The following is a 16,697-nucleotide window of genomic DNA, read 5'->3' as shown; positions in this document are numbered from 1 at the left end:
GATTAAAATTTAATATTTAACCACCAAAATTGTTTTGCTTATGCCATCTTATATTAACGAACTATGTATATACAACAATAAAATGTAAGAACTTTTCATTTTCGAAAAAGTCTGATTTACCACTTTTTATAAGATTTGAATTTCAAAATTTATATTTTAATATCCACTAAACTTTACTTTAATAATTTAAAATGAATTTATTATTAAATTTCTCAAGACAAAATTTAACTCCAATTTTGTATACATTAACATTTGTTTAATTAAAGGTTCGTCTGAGTCCTCTAAATCTTTGACAGTAAATAGTTTAAAGCTTTTGATGTTTGAGTATATTATGTACACATACTTATTGCATATTGTAGCTGGTAAAGTTTATTCGTCTGAAAATTCCAAATTTTTTACCATAATACAAATAATTTATAAAAGAAAGCAGTTTTGGGTTTTTAAAGCGAAAACAGTTTTGCTTACTTATACTTTGTGACGTCATATTATGTTAGAATATAGAAAAAAAATACAGTTACAATATAGAAAAAAAATCTGGTGTGGTCAGCACATAAACGACCGCAATGTGTATTGTTTACTTAAGTGAAAGTGTTATTCCGTAACATAAAACAAAAATGCCTGTTAAATACTTCTTTCCAATTTTTAGGGCGTTACTAAGCTTTTAGTTAACACATTTAGCAAAATGTAAATTTGGCTCTTAGTAGAGTTTCGCTTTGGGCAACCCGAATTCCCTGAAGTGCTCGCCAGTTAGTTGCGGTAACAACAAGAACTGAAATATCAAATTTCAAGAAATCCGTTCCGTAGCTATGGTGAAAAATGTAAAATCGGCCCTCAGATCAGTTTCCGAACCCTGATCTTTCCAAAAAATGTATATGTTCATTGTTCTAATATCTTGAATTTAAATATTAAATTTCAATGAAATCCGTTCATTATTTCTCTTTATATGCTCAAAAATGTATATTAGACTCGTAGAAAAAGTCCAGTTGCTGACACCAAAATTTCTTCCAAAAGTTAGGAGGTTTCGCGAAAGGTCGAATGAAGCTTATACATATATGAGATTTCAAGTAAATCTGTTGAATACTTTCTTTAGAATGATCAAAAATGTAAAACAGGCCCGTTAAAAAGTGCAGTGCCCGAGCTCTAATATATCTCGAAAGTTAATTAATTCGCGCCATAGTTGAAATAAACTTACATATAAAATTTCATGAAGATCGGTTCAGCCGAACATTGGAGAAGTACATTCCCAGCGAAAACTCGACATCCAAAATTTGGTGCCTTTGCATCATCTACCTTATTGTATACCATGCGGTCGGTAATGACATATTACAAATTTTTTAGTTTATACTATAATGTAAAACAGTTTTTTTTAAAACGGTTCCCTAAGTTAAGTATTTCAAAGACGGTGTCGAATGTTTTTCAAAAGCTATTTGACACTTACCAAAGAGTTCAATACTAACATTTTCCAGAATGTTTCTATTATTAAATTTGAGTATAGTCGATTTGTCGATATACTGCAATTTGTATGGTATGTGTAAATTATTTTTGAATTCATATTGCAGATATCAAAGTAAAATATAAATGAAAGAATTTATACAATCGCAAACAAATTTCACTAATTTGTTGATTCACTCACTAAAGTAAAATTTGAATACAACACTCTTTTTATTTCCGAAACTTTTTTTTTATTCCACTTGAGATCATCACGGCCTTTCACTTGATTTTCTGAAGTACAGTGGAAGTTTATAAATTATTCTTAAGTTAGAACAGGCTCAGTTCTGATTTGTTCTGTGCCCCACATGGTGTTAAAAAAGTTTCTCCCCCCTCCCCCCTTTCATGGGTGTTATATTATTTCGTGCATTTATATTAACAATTTATTTTATGATATGGACATATGGTGTATTGACCTATATAACATTAAGACAAATTTTTATAATGACCTGATCAGGGTATGAACGCCAGATGATCAGGCTATTTCTGAGATATGGCGTAATTATTTATGAACTTGTGTGGCAACTATTGCATAAACTTCTACAACCAAAGCAAATTAAATATTGCTCTAAACACTGCTGATTTATGCGAAATTTTAATACTTTTACCTTTATAGTTCCCAAAACATAACCAAGTTATATTCAAAGTTGTTGTATGGCAGCTATTCGAACATTTGCTTTGGTTCAATCCAAATTAAATAAAGTTCTTGCGGTAGCATCTCAGACGTTATTTTTAGTGTTACAAACGGAAACGCAAATTTATATTACATTCATTCTTACGGGTTTAAAAAAAAATTATTTAATATATGTAGATCATTTTCTAAACTGTTAGTCGATTCGACTAACATTAGAAAAGACGTGTAAAAAGCGAGCATTTTAGGTTTGATCAAGTATAGAGTATGAATAGAGCAATTAATTTCATTTTTGAATTGATTATGAAAACAATAGAAATGCATTAAAAAACTATTTCATAACTTATTTAAATAAAATGAATTTCTATAAAGTAATGCGAAAATTTATTAAACATTCATTGTAATTATTAATTTCCAAATAACAAAAATTTACTTACATGGATACGTTTAAAAAGCACGTTAACAAAAATTCATTATAAATTGCCATAGAAATGAAACGGCTTTCGTTGAATTCTGATGGAGCTTTCCTTACCATAATACAAAGTCGTACACCCCATGCCAAAAACAATACTTCCACTGTTGATAACGAAAAGCAAAAACATTTATTCAATAAGGATTTTATAAAAGTAGTCCTTAATAATAATTTTTTGTTTTTTATTCATTTTTAATAACAAAGAAAAATTTCACAAAAAGTTAATAATAAACATTAACTTGGAACGTACAAAAAAAATCAGAGCTGTTTGCAAAATAACTTTTTTTCTAACCCATTCGCTGCTAAGGACGAGTATACTCGTATTTGGCAGGGTGTCACACATTGTCAAGACAAGTATACTCGTCCTACTTTAAATATATTATAATTTGCAGGTTTTTGAATTAGCCAATTTTTTTTTGCTCAGCTCGAAGTGTAATAAAAATACGCGGTATTACATTATCCCGTTATTTGCTGAGACACTGTAATCGACAATAGTTAATTTCTAAGTGTTTCCACTTTACAGAATGTTATTTTATTCATCTGTTTGATTTATTATTTGTTTTTCTACTAAAAGGTACGCAAATACGAAAAAGAATATCGAGTCCTTTTGCCTTCCCATTACCGAAGACGAGTTTACTCGTCCTTGGTTTTCTGCTTCTAAATGATTTAGTATGATAATATAAATGGCAATGGGAATGACTTCATATAATTTAGGCTTGGCAGCGAATGGGTTAACCGAATATTAAGTAATTGTAATTACAATAAGTTTTATCCTTTTTATTCAAAGAGTTTTATTAAAATTATGTATGTATATACATACATGATTATGTATGTACGTACATATATAAATTTGTGCGCAAAATTTTTTCGCATAAAAGAAATCATTATTACAAAAGATTTTGCTTCAATAATCAAATGTTATTAAAAAGGTCATTAAAATACTACTAAAAGTGCGTAACATCCTACTTTTAACCAATATTTGAGTATCAGTATATTTTATAATTTTAAGACCTAGCCTTGTTCTTTCCTTTCATCAAATGTTAAAAACAACGTGTATTTTGGAACAATTTTTTAAAAAAATTCTGTCGAATAGCAACTGTCGCCACATGTAAGATGTTATTGTTCTTCTTCTTGAAAAATTAAAAGATATAGGTCCGTAGTAAGAATTCAGTTGTTGAGACCTGTTTTTTTCTAAGAATCCCGTGACCTTTGAAAATTGGGTATATGAAATTTGGTTTGCAAATACAAATGTTGAAATTGTATAGTGTATCACAATTTTTTTATAATTATAAATTTCTCAATAACAGAAACTTATACTCATTTGAACATATTATAAATTTATAATTAACAGTTCACTGAATTTCGAGGAAAAACATTCAAATACGACTTTTAACATTATTTATATTAAAGCACGATTCGTACATATGAAATATTTAACAAAATGTTAAGAAAGTATTGTAAAGGGAATCTTTATAAGTGCATTTATTAATTTATTAATATTATTAAATATTTCCTTGAGTGCTTTAATTTAGTAAATTTAAACTTAAAAACAGACAGCGTTGCCGAATTATTTCTTTGCATCAAGTTTTTGGTATCTTTGTTGTTTTGAAGTAACCAGAAATTTTCTTTTTGAGAAATATTCTTTTATATGAAAATATTCATTTTGAGGCAGAAATTATATCTAGAAAGTTAATCGAAAATTGATTGATTTTGATGTAAGTAAACCTTCTTATACGTAGATAAATCTTCACTCAAGGACGATAATATGCTCTAAATAATGTAGTCATGGTAAATATTTCAATATTTCAAAATATATTCTAAAAAATGGCCTTAACGCATAAAGTTAAAACTAAAGTAAGTAATACTGGTCGTCCTGATATTTACCAATTCGGTACACTAATGAAATATTCCAGAATCTTGAGTAATTGAATCGTGTCACGATAATTTCCCGTCGTGGTATAATGTAGTTCATCTATACTTTACTTTCAGATTAAAAATTCAGAAAGTTTGAATAATGCTAAAATCAATTATTTTTTACATGTTATTGAAACAGTAATAGACTGTGGTCTATTATTATTTCAATCAAATATTAGACAAATAAAATTAGCTATAAAATAATTTTATTTTCATTAATAAAATTTTTTACATACTTGATGTAAACGTGTAATCCCACCAATCAGTTTTGCAAAGGAATGCTTTCAAATCGTCAGCTGTACGACCAACAACGACCTCTGGTGGTGATACTATTGTTCTTACTAATAAACATGCACCAATAACACCACATATAACTCCAAGTCTTTTTAATAATGCAGCATCTGTGATTTTAACAGCTTTCGCTGAACGTACCCGGAATATTACTGATATTCTATAAGGAAAAATTTACACAAAATAAAAAAAATGCACTATTATTGAAAATTTAGTCATTATTAATTAATTTAATAACAGAAAAAGTTACATGCATTATCTTGAAGAACCCATGGCGCATTCGAAACATTGAGAAACTTCCGCGAAACAGATAAAGTTTTTATGAGGCTTGATAGTTTTTTTTTTGAGTAGTATTATAATTTGTCTTTTTAGTGTGTTTTAAATTGTATGTTGTTTTTAGTTTGATATTTTTCAAAATATAACAAAACGATATTTCTGTCCGAAGTTGTGTTAGTAAAATTCATGGCAACGAAATTGAAACAAAATATTAAAACCAAAATTGTAACATACAAAGTATTGTAAGTAAAAACTACTTGAGTCGAGAAAACTATTGAAAAAATTGAAAAGAAAAAAAAATTAATCATTTGCATTTCGTAGAGAAAAAAATGTAATAGTTAATATTGAAAGCTTCCATAAAAATTCTGCAATTTGCAAAAAACAAATTTACAACACTCAATAAATTGAAAATAATTTGATGAATCCGCTTTAATGGACATACGACTTTTTTAATTGTTTTATTTCATGATCTTGTTCTTTTTATTTTTCATATTTTTTCTTTCTGAAAAACTTGTTAATACATTGTTCCACTTTGTAATACTTTTCAATTTCGTTTTCTTTGAAAAAAAAATTGCAATATTAAAGCCATGAAAAAATAATACCCGTTACTTAGTGATTCGGATCAATAAAATTCTGTGTCAAAGAGAAATTATTTTTGGTTGATTAAGCAAAACTGCCGTCCTTATAGAAACCTAAGGTTCGCGTGAAAAAAAAAAAAACATTTTCATTTGGTTCCACAAATTTTCATAAATTTTAGGGTAGATATTCATATTTAATTAAAAACAAGAAAAAATAGAGTTGACCTTGTCAATTCTGTGATACCCGTACGAATATGTTATGCTGTGTGCGGATAAATATGCCATAACTGACTATGGGACAGACTATGACTTTAAGTTGCCGTATTACCATATTAATTTATGCAAAATTTCAAAATACTAATATAAGTTGTGTTTTTCAAAATACTGTGTGTGCCATACTACTATTGAAGTTGTATGGCAGCTACCAGAAAGAGCCAAGAAATATTAACGAATTTTATCAAGCACATCGGCACTACTAATAAACTCGCTTGTGTGAAATATCAATATTACAGCTTCTATAGTTTCTGAGATATAGCCAAAAAGCTTTTGAAGTTGTATGACAGGTACCAGAAGGAGCCAAGTAATTTCAACGACTTTCATGAAACACATTGGCGCTACTAATATACTTACTTGTGTGAAATTTTAATATCACAGGTTTTATAGTTTCTGAGATATTATTAAATAAATTTTGAAGTTGTATGGCAGCTGCTCGAACCGGTACCCCGATCATGTCCAATTTAAACAGAGTTCTGGAACTTTCTACAATAAATCTTTTTTTTAAAATTTGGTGAACTTAGCTTAATTAGTTTTTAAGTTATCGCTGAGACGGACGGGCGGACGGACGGACGGACAGACAAAATTAAATCAACTCAGAATTCGGCACTGATCAAAAACATACACTTGAGTCTATATCTCAGACCATTATTTCTTAGCGTTACAAACGGTAAGGCAAATTTAGTATACCCTTCGAACATACGTTTGTACGGGCATAAAGAATTATTTGAATTTTGAACAATGTTTCTGAAATTAAAAAAAAGGGAGAAAAATTGTTTAATTGCCTTGTGAAAGAGCTTAGGTGAACCATTTGTGTTTGATCCTAAAGTTAGTCAATGTTTCGAAAGCTGCTAATAAACAAAGAAACTTTTTATTTTGGTTTTCCGCTGGACGAGGTGATTAAAAAAAAGAACATTAAATTAAATCAAAAAGACAATCAAAAACTTTATATTTAGTTAAAATTGTATTTCTTGAAAACTTAGCTTACCTCCATGTTTTTAGCATTAAAGCACCATACGTCAAAGAGAAACCAATTTCACGCAACCACACACGTGCGGTGCATGTATACAAAGACGGATGTGGATACATAACTATAGTCTAAAATAAAAAAAAAATTATTTTTATTAATTTTATTAATTGTATTAATTTTTTGGAAGCGCACACTGAAAAAATAAAGCTTGTTGAAATCAAAAACGTTCCGTTGTAACCCGTAAAGTGGTAAAATTAAATAAGGAAATGTTTGATATTAAAATCGATTGCATCTTTGATTTTAAACACTTAAAATTGTAGTTTAAATAAAAGTTGATACACATATTAAAATGTTTGATATTAAACACTTGTAGTGTATAAATTAAATACAAAACAATTGTTAAACTAAAATTTCGTTGTTAAAAACATAGTACATTCAATACCAAAAATGTTTATGTAAACGACACGTTATACGTACACATTTTAATTGCAAATTCAAACATTTTCGTTATTACCTATAAACGAAAATGGTCATTTAAAAACAATAATTGTTATTATGGTAACTGTAAATTTTTTTTTTTTCAAAATATGCTTCATTTAGCTTTGATTTTATACATGTCATAATACGTCATAAACAAAAAAATAATTTAGCATACATTTTAGTTGTTACTTTCACACGAAAAGTGTAAGCTAACAATAATGATTGCGATTATGGTAACTGTAAATCTTATTTCTTAAAATATATACTACATTCGATTTTGAATTCAAACACTTCGTGATTTTGACCAAATACTGAAATAGTTTAAGAATAAAGTTGGGTCAAACCAATGGTTTGTATTGTAGCACTTTTCCCTTCGCCAAGTGAAAATTCTGTTTTTAAATACAGTCTATGTATACCTATCACACTATTAAAATTTTTTTCATTCATATACAAAACTATTTCTGGGATTGCATATATTTAGGATGAACGATTTATGCAGTATTTGAAATAGAGCAAAAATAATATAAAGAGGGGTTAACATAATGCTCGATTTTAAGGTTTAAATGTGTGAGTTAAGAAAAATAATTATATTTTTTAATGTCATGGAATTTACCGTTAACTTTTAGCGTTTATAGACATTTGAAAAAGCTTGCGGTTTCGGAAATATAGGGTGTCAAAAATTCAAATTTTACAAATTTCAAGGGGCGATAACTTGAAAGGGGGCGGAGATGGAAAAAAATTTTCTTCTAACGAAATGAACTATTTGGTAATGTCTAAAAGGCCCTAAAATTTCAAGCTTCTACAGGCTGGGGTCTAGAAGAAAAACGAAATCAAAAATTTGGAAAAAAAAAGACTTTAGATAACGGTAAATTTGAACGGCCATTTTGTTTTTCTAAAGTTTAGCTATAGTATACCGTGCTAGAGGAAGCAAGCCATTGTCTTTCTGCGTTTGCAAAATTTCAAAAATGCTTATGGTTTCATTGCAACAAATAGTTAAAAAAGGCCGTTTTTAGGGTTTTGGGGGGGTATAACTTCTAGAGGGGGGGAGATAGGTAAAAATTTTGTTCTATGGAAATAAGTTTCTGGTAAAGATCTATGCACGTACAAAATTTCAGCTTTCTATCTTCAACGGTGTAGAAGTTTTGTAAACAGACACACGGACAGACGGACGGACGGACGGACGGACGGACGGACGGACGGACGGACGGACGGACGGTCGGACGGACGGACGGACGGACGGACGGACAGAGTGAAACTAATAAGCACTTTTTTTCAAAAATTTTTTGGAAAAGTGCTAAAAACGAAATCATTATACATTTACTATGTTCGTTTTTGTTTTCAAAACTAAACGTTGTTGATGCCATTTTACAGTTAAAATACGGATAATAAATCAGAAAAAAAAATTCCGCATTTCAATTGTACTGTCTACCTCGTAAGTTTGTTTAAAGTTTAAAAGCTAAAAGTGAAAGAAAAAAGTGTTTTGCTATAATTCCTTTTTAATTATAAAAAAAATTAAAATAAATAAAAAAGTTTGAATAATTTTAAAATATTAGTAATTTATTTGAAAAAAAAAGTATTAAAAATATAAAAGTTGAAAAAATTTTATTGAAAAATAACAAAAATTTTTGTGGAATTTATTTTTATTAATTTGGAGATAACAATGTAATATGTGTATATAAGTCAAGAAGAAAATGTTGATAGGCAGTTAAGATATGAAATCTAGTTGCACAAGTAAAATTATGTTGGTAAATAATGGGACACTTTCAAAGTCAAAATAAAAGGAATTTTTCCAACAAAATAAAAGACAGGGAGTCTCTGCAAATTTTAAATAAATTGAACTCCACAGATATATCGGACAGTAAGTTTGTAATAATTAAAATTAAATAATAATTATGATCATGTATACCAGTTGATTCCGGAATATTCATGTATTACAGTGAAATTCCTCTGGGTTTGTCTATGCTTACCGATACACTGAGTTTTGAAGAGACAGCTTTAATAGTTTAACAACTGTTTCAACACTTTATATGGTAACAACTCATCTTTTCAGCACTTCGTATATCGGCAGATATAAAAGAAAACTAGAAAACAGCACATATTTCACAAATTCCAAGCAATTTCCCTTTACAATAAAAAAATTCCAGATTCAACTGTTGCATAATTAAAAAATAAAATAATCAGTATCTAATATAAAATCTTGTACAACCAATTTTAGGTTCGGTTGATCATTTAATTTTAGACCTGTTACATGCGCTATTGCCGCCATCAATTAGACATTGCTCCAGTACCACGGAATTAGATTGTAAAAAACGAAAAATTTTGAAATCAACTATAAAGGATTCGCAACAGTCGCTTTTAATTAAGGTTACACGCCAAACAATATCTATCCAGCAGTTGATGAGCTCTCCGCTAAATTAAGAAAACAGGGACAATCCCTTCAGCCAGTAATTATTTTTAATGTAAGTGACAACTCATATTTAGTATACTACGACGACATTAAGTACAAATTTGAGCTCTTACTTCCCGCACTTGACACTTGCTTTAAGTTTTTTTTTGTTTTATATTTAAAGTACTCTGAAATTTTGGATATTTTGGTTTTAATAAACGAGCTTAATAAAAAATGTTAATTTGCTATATATGTAAAACTACTTCATTTAGTGAAGTACAAACTCTAATTTATCACTATAAATATTTCCACAATTTACTTCCAACTGATGATTTTGTTTGCCTTAATTGTAAACAAACCTACAATTTAAAAAGTTTCAAACGCCATTTTTCCCGTTCTTGCAGAAATATATTAAATTTTTTTTTTTTAAATATTGTCTTCTACGTAGGCGTAAATATGTAGAATATTATGTTAATGAATTAAAAAAATTAAGGCTATTTAGATATGAATACTTTAATATTTAAATATGAAAACTTCGTAATTGAAATTTTCTTGGAGTATTATTGTGGTTTTGGGTTTGCACTTACATAATACTCGTATATTTTATTTTTGCGTTATTTGTCTAACTATGTAAATTCTATGAAAGCCAAGTATTCTGGAGATCCTTATACTAGAAATGTAATTTAAGTTTTTAATAATAAACAATGTGTTAAAATAAATAATATTTTTGTTAAATTTTAAGAGAACCATTATTACTTATTAAAATTACTAGAGTACATATGTACAACAAAAAGATAGTAAAAACTTTGATATTACATAATTATGTATTTGTTTCTAAAAATATTTGAAAATACACAGTTAAATAACATTGTATTATCTTATTCAAATAAAGAAATTAATAACATTTCAAAATTTAAAACTTTTAATTAATTCCTCGAAAATGAGACACAAATTATTTAATATTTATTTACATTTAAAATTGAAAAATTAGATGATAAGCTATACTTAATAACTCAATTAATGATTTTGAATAATTTGCATATTTTTTTAAGTAATTATATTATGCAAAAATCATTATATAATTCAAAATCGTTATTTGAGTGCTATGTAGATTGTAATTTTACAATTTTAAATGTAAATTTATAATGAAATGTAGTAGAGCAACAACTTTAAGTGATAATTTGACTGCACAACATTGTTATTGCACAACTAAACGTTGTAAGCTAACTATTATTTAGAGTACAGTGAAAAGTTCGGTAAGTTAGTGTAAAACGTTTTTTGTTGGCCGAATATTAAAAATATTACATTAACTACTTATTTAAACACAATAATGTTGCAGTAACAATGGAAATAGTAACTTTTTCTTCTCAAAAATTGACTATTATTCGTTTTCAGTATTAAACACATTTCATGTTTGACGCAAAATCATACACGTTTTGTGTTTGATTTCAAACATGGTTTTTTTTCGGTGCATGCATTGTAAGCATATACATATGTACATAGAACAAATTGATTTTCTATGAAAGTGCAGTTTTCAGTTCCAAATTTTCAAATATAAATAGAATTAAATTCGTCGAAACAACATTTTTTTATAGATTTATTATAATATTACAATATTATATGTTTATATTATATATATATTATAAGTGCATAGACTATTCATTCAAAAGGTACTAGGTTCGATCCCAGATTGTGGTAAGAAACATATGATGTATTAAAAAAACTGTTGTTATTAAAATTATAAATAACTAATGTTTGTGTTCACAATTGTTTTATTACAGACGATTCTCTATAACATTATCTAAATAAGTAACTTAGTTTACTAAAGTCTCAAAAATTTCGACTTTTTTGCCTTATATACTGATTTTAAGATTGTTAAATAAATTTTAAATATAAAATTTTGGCATGGAACAGCATAGTTAAAAAAAGTTTGGTCAAGCCAATGGTCTGTATTGTAGCACTTTTCCCTTCAACAAGTGAAAATACTTCTTTTAAATACAGTCTATGATGCATAACTACCACACTATTAAAATTATTTTCATTCATAAACGAAACTATTTCTAGGATTGCATATATTTAGGATGAACGATTTATGAAGTTTTTGAAATAAAGCAAAAATTAAAATAAAGAGGGGTTAACATAATGCTCGATTTTAAGGTTTAATTGTGTGAGTTAAGAAAAATAATTATATTTTTTAATGTCATGAAATTTACCGTTAGCTTTTTGCGCTTATAGAAATTTTAAAAATCTTGCGGTTTCAGAAATATAAGGTGTAAAAATATTCAAATTTTACAAATTTCAGGAGGCGATAACTTGAGGGGAGGTGGACATCGAAAAAACGAACTTTACATAATGGTAAATTTGAACGGCCATTTTGTTTTTCTAAATTTAACAGTAGTATACCGCACTAGGGGAAGCAAACCACTGCCTTTCTGCGTTTGCAAAATTTCAAAAATGCTTATGGTTTCACTGCACTAAATAGTTATAAAATGACATTTTTAGGGTTTTGGGGGGGTATAACTTCTAGAGGGGGGGAGATACGTAAAAATTTTCTTTTACGTAAATGAGTTTCTAGTAAAGATCTATATACATATAAAATTTCAGCTTTCTATCTTCAAGAGTGTAGAAGTTTTTTAAACAGACACACGGACAGACGGACGGACAGAATGAAACTAATAAGCACTTTTTTTCAAAATTTTTTTGGAAAAGTGCTAAAAAGAGCTGTTGCTGTCAAGTGGTTAAGACGTGTTTTTTTTTTTCTTTCTCCACTAATTATTAATTTAAATATTAAAACTTTAGAAAAAAAGAAAAAAAAACAACTTATTATTAAAACTTAGCAATATCATTCAAAAAAAAAAAAACAAAAAATGGTGAATTGTAAAAAATGTAACAAATACATGTCTGCCAAATCTAAGGCTTTAAAATGTAAAATTTGCCAGAAATTATTTCACACTAAGTGTGCAAATATTTCCGACGAAACATATGAACTGGTAAAGTCTGGAAATATTGTTTGGAAATGCTCCATCTGCCCGCCAGAATTAAATAATTCACTTCCACAACTTGAAGATATAGACGAACAAACTCCACTAGTAATATGCGAGGATGCTGTAAATGAATTAAGGACGTTCGATTTTACAAACAGCACTATGGACAAATTTCCCATAGATTACTTGAAAACATTGGGACGTGCTGTATCGGAAATGAACTTTTCTTTGAAGTTCTTAAGTCAGAAATTGGATGCAGCTCTAAAGGATAACTCTGATATCAATTAAGAAAATGAAAAATTGTGTCTTAAAATTGCTCATCTGGAAAATCACGCAAGTGCATTGGAATATAAACTAAACAGAATGGAGGCAACTTTTGATGAAACAAACCAACTGAAAAGAAAAAACAACATCGTAGTTGCTGGTTTACCATCTGGATTAAAAACATGCATCTTTACATAACATATTCAAAAAAGTAAATGCTGATATTCCAAATGAAAATTCAATTGCCGTAACACCATTGGAGAAAAAAACAAAAACTGGTGGTTCTACAGAGAGCTGTTTATACATTGTCAAATTCAATTCTGAGGAAGCAAAAAATGACATTTTATCCAAAAAAAAAAAGCTTTGGACCTTTACTCGCTTCAGATTTCAACATGGATGGTGAAGGTAAAAAAAATGAAATATTTTTTCAAGCTTTACTTTGAGGCGAAATCAATTAAATTATTCAAAAAATATCTGATGTGGTCAGCACATAACCGACCGCATTGTGTATTGTCTAGTTAAGCGAAAGTGTTACAGAATATTATAAAAATGTCTGCTAAAAATTTATCTTAATGGAAATTTCTTCATGTAACTGCAGAACAGATGGATGACGTAATCAAAGGAACGAGTTAAAGGCAGAAAAATTCATTAAAAAAATTTTTCTCCTCGAACTGGACTCGAACCAGTGACCTACCGCTTTCTAGGCGGACGCTCTACCAGCTGAGTTACAGAGGCATGAAGAAATTGCCGACGAAATGTTCTCTACATTGCTTATACTGTAATTCACATGATTACTAAGTATTTGTTTTGTTTACATTGATTGCTACATACAATCTACTATTGAAACACACAATAACAAGAACATATATATTTATAGGATTGTGCCTATTGCACTAATTAAATTTTGAATTTTACTAATACAACATCATAGTTGCGGAATTAATAAGAATGTGCTTATTACACTACTAATTTATCTTAATGGAAATTTCTTCATGCAACTGCAGAGGAGAAAAATTTTTTTAATGAATTTTTCTGCCTTTAACTCGTTCCTTTGATTACGTCATCCATCTGTTCTGCAGTTGCATGAAGAAATTTCCATTAAGATAAATTATTAGTGTAATAAGCACATTACTTATTAATTTAAAATTAATTAATTTAAAATTCATAATTAAATTAGTGAAATAGGCACAATCCTATAAATATATATGTTCTTGTTATTGTGTGTTTCAATAGTAGATTGTATGTAGCAATCAATGTAAACAAAACAAATACTTAGTAATCATGTGAATTACAGTATAAAGCAATGTAGAGAACATTTCGTCAGCAATTTCTTCATGCCCCTGTAGCTCGGTTGGTAGAGCGTTCGCCTAGTAAGCGGTAGGTCACTGCTTCGAGTCCTGTACGAGGAGAAAAATTTTTTAATTAATTTTTCTGCCTTTAATTACATCATTCCTTACTTTAATTACATCGTTCCTTTGATTACGTCATCCATCTGTTCTGCAGTCGTTTTCTTCAAATTTTTTATCATTTTTCTTCAAGATGGCAAATTATAAAAGTCGGAAGCAAACCTTTTAGAAATTAATAAATAGCTTCTTTTGTTAAAAGATAGCTTCTTTTTTTTCGCCTGTTCCCCCATTCCAAGTTCTTTAAATTTGTAAAATTTAAATATAACTGGCTCCTTACATTTTCAAAACTGCAAGCTTTTACGAATTTCTATTAGCAAACGGATAAATTATTCCATTAGTTGACGGTAAATCTCATGTCATCAAAAAACGTAATTATTAATTTACCATTATGTTAACACTACTTTCAATTTTCTTTTACTGATCCTAAATATATGCAATAATTTAATATATTTACCGACCGTATTGTGTGTACAATAGATAGGTTATGTGATGGCAACAAATTTTGCATATCGAGTTTTCGGTGGGAATGCACTTCTCCATAGTAGGGAAGTGTAAATAAACTATTTTTAGCAGCCTGACTACATCAGATTTTTTCCATCAATTTGGAGTGAAGAAAACAAGATAAATAAAAAAACGGATTCCGACACGACATTTATAAGCATTTCTTAATTTTTCTTTCACAATAATTTCTATGCATGGCAATAATATAGGAATGGTATGTAAAAAACTACATTAAGCTTGTGTAAGCAGAGAATGAAATTACAGTGAATACACTTTGATTCATACTGTATATAAAATTTATAACAAATTATAAATTAAATAATACTCATGTAAAGAAAATATTCAGTCAGATAAAATATATTTTGCTTTCTGTAATATAAAAATTTGTATATCTTTCGAATATAATAAATTAAAATGTTTGTATATACATAAATTAGGTATTATAAAGAAAATTTGAGTTTAAAACAAATATTCGAACATTTCTATTCTATAGTTCTGCCACGAATTGCAAAATGAATTATTGTTTATAGTTTTGCCAACTCTTGATCAACTTTTACTAAAATTTCGTTCACAATTACGAGTATTGTTATCATGTCTTTAAATATTGAATTTTTATTTATGAACAATTTATTGCACATTTTTATTAGTGCAGTAGATTGTACTTTTCAAAAACCTTATAAAAAATTAAAACAAACCAATAGAGGTTAATATTGAAAATCACTTTTAAAAAATAAAATTTAACTCTGGAAATGCAGGATTTTGTGGAGCTCTTTTTGTTATAAACAATAACGCATATTTTTTTTTAGAATTTGTAAACATATTATTCAATTTTGCAGCACAATCGTAAATTATTTCAAAATAATTTCAAATTTTCATATGGATTTATAAGTTGTCTTGAACACAAAAAAAAGGTTTTAATTAATGCTCCATTTAAATTTTTAATCTTTATTAAATATTTTGCGGAAAAACCTTAAAAGCGTCGCATATTACTGCAAAAATTATTATATAATGAAAAAATTGTGTATCAAACTTGTGCACGTATTCAACAATTTAACGATAAAAATAAAAATCCCACGATTTTGCTTTTTATGTTTTGCTATACAAGAATAATATTATTTAAAGTCATCGGGATATTTTGTTAAATCATCGCAACAAATTTATCAATAAATTTTTGCGTCATATGTATATAAAATGTTTTTCATAGAATTTAATTGTAGTCATGAAAATGCTAAAAAATATCCATAAAAATTCTATAAAATTTCTTTACGCATAAAACTTTATTTTATTTTTAAAGATGGCCTCTGGCGTTGAGCTCTTTTTTAATAAGATGTTCACTAATTTTTCCTATATTTAAAGATTTACTAAAGAAATAAAAATATCAATCGTTTCCAAATTTTGAGAGCCATTTAAAATTTAAAGTCACATATTTCTCTAGTATTCCTTGAAGTATATATTATACATTATATAGTAGTGTTAAATTACCATAGAATAAAGCAGAGGCGAGTAACCTGCGGCTTCGAGACCATCAAAGAGATTTTTTTTTGCGGCCCTACCCCGCCGCCATTTGTATTTGCATGCCCTTTAAATATTCAATTGCTTTTAAGTATTACACAAACGCAAATATTGCACTAAATATAGTCTAACTTGAATTAAACTTATTAAACAGTGAATTTGAAGTTGTTTTTTTGTTATTTATGTTTAATTATTTACTTTTCATTGAATTGATTTTTTGTTTTATTAATATAATTTTATTAATTATTATATGTATTTATGTATGTATGCT

The 16,697-nt window shown here is 28.0% G+C and overlaps 1 protein-coding gene across 1 annotated transcript in view; it reads right to left on the bottom strand.

Moving 5' to 3' along the window:
• LOC129611022 (uncharacterized) overlaps positions 1 to 16,697 on the bottom strand; it is a 149,391-nt gene that overhangs the window by 11,524 nt on the left and 121,170 nt on the right. Inside the window, exons 9-11 of the mRNA XM_055523927.1 lie at positions 6,912 to 7,021; positions 4,742 to 4,956; positions 2,557 to 2,695 (exon numbers count right to left, since the gene is read on the bottom strand). Coding sequence (XP_055379902.1) covers positions 2,557 to 2,695; positions 4,742 to 4,956; positions 6,912 to 7,021 — 464 coding nt within the window. The remainder of the gene's footprint in view (positions 1 to 2,556; positions 2,696 to 4,741; positions 4,957 to 6,911; positions 7,022 to 16,697) is intronic.

Source organism: Condylostylus longicornis, unplaced genomic scaffold (genome assembly GCF_029603195.1).
Source record: "Condylostylus longicornis isolate FDR11 unplaced genomic scaffold, ASM2960319v2 ptg000048l, whole genome shotgun sequence".
Taxonomy (NCBI): domain Eukaryota; kingdom Metazoa; phylum Arthropoda; class Insecta; order Diptera; family Dolichopodidae; genus Condylostylus; species Condylostylus longicornis.
The sequence above is the reverse complement of the archived record's forward strand: the minus strand, read 5'-3'. Positions and strand labels throughout refer to the sequence as shown.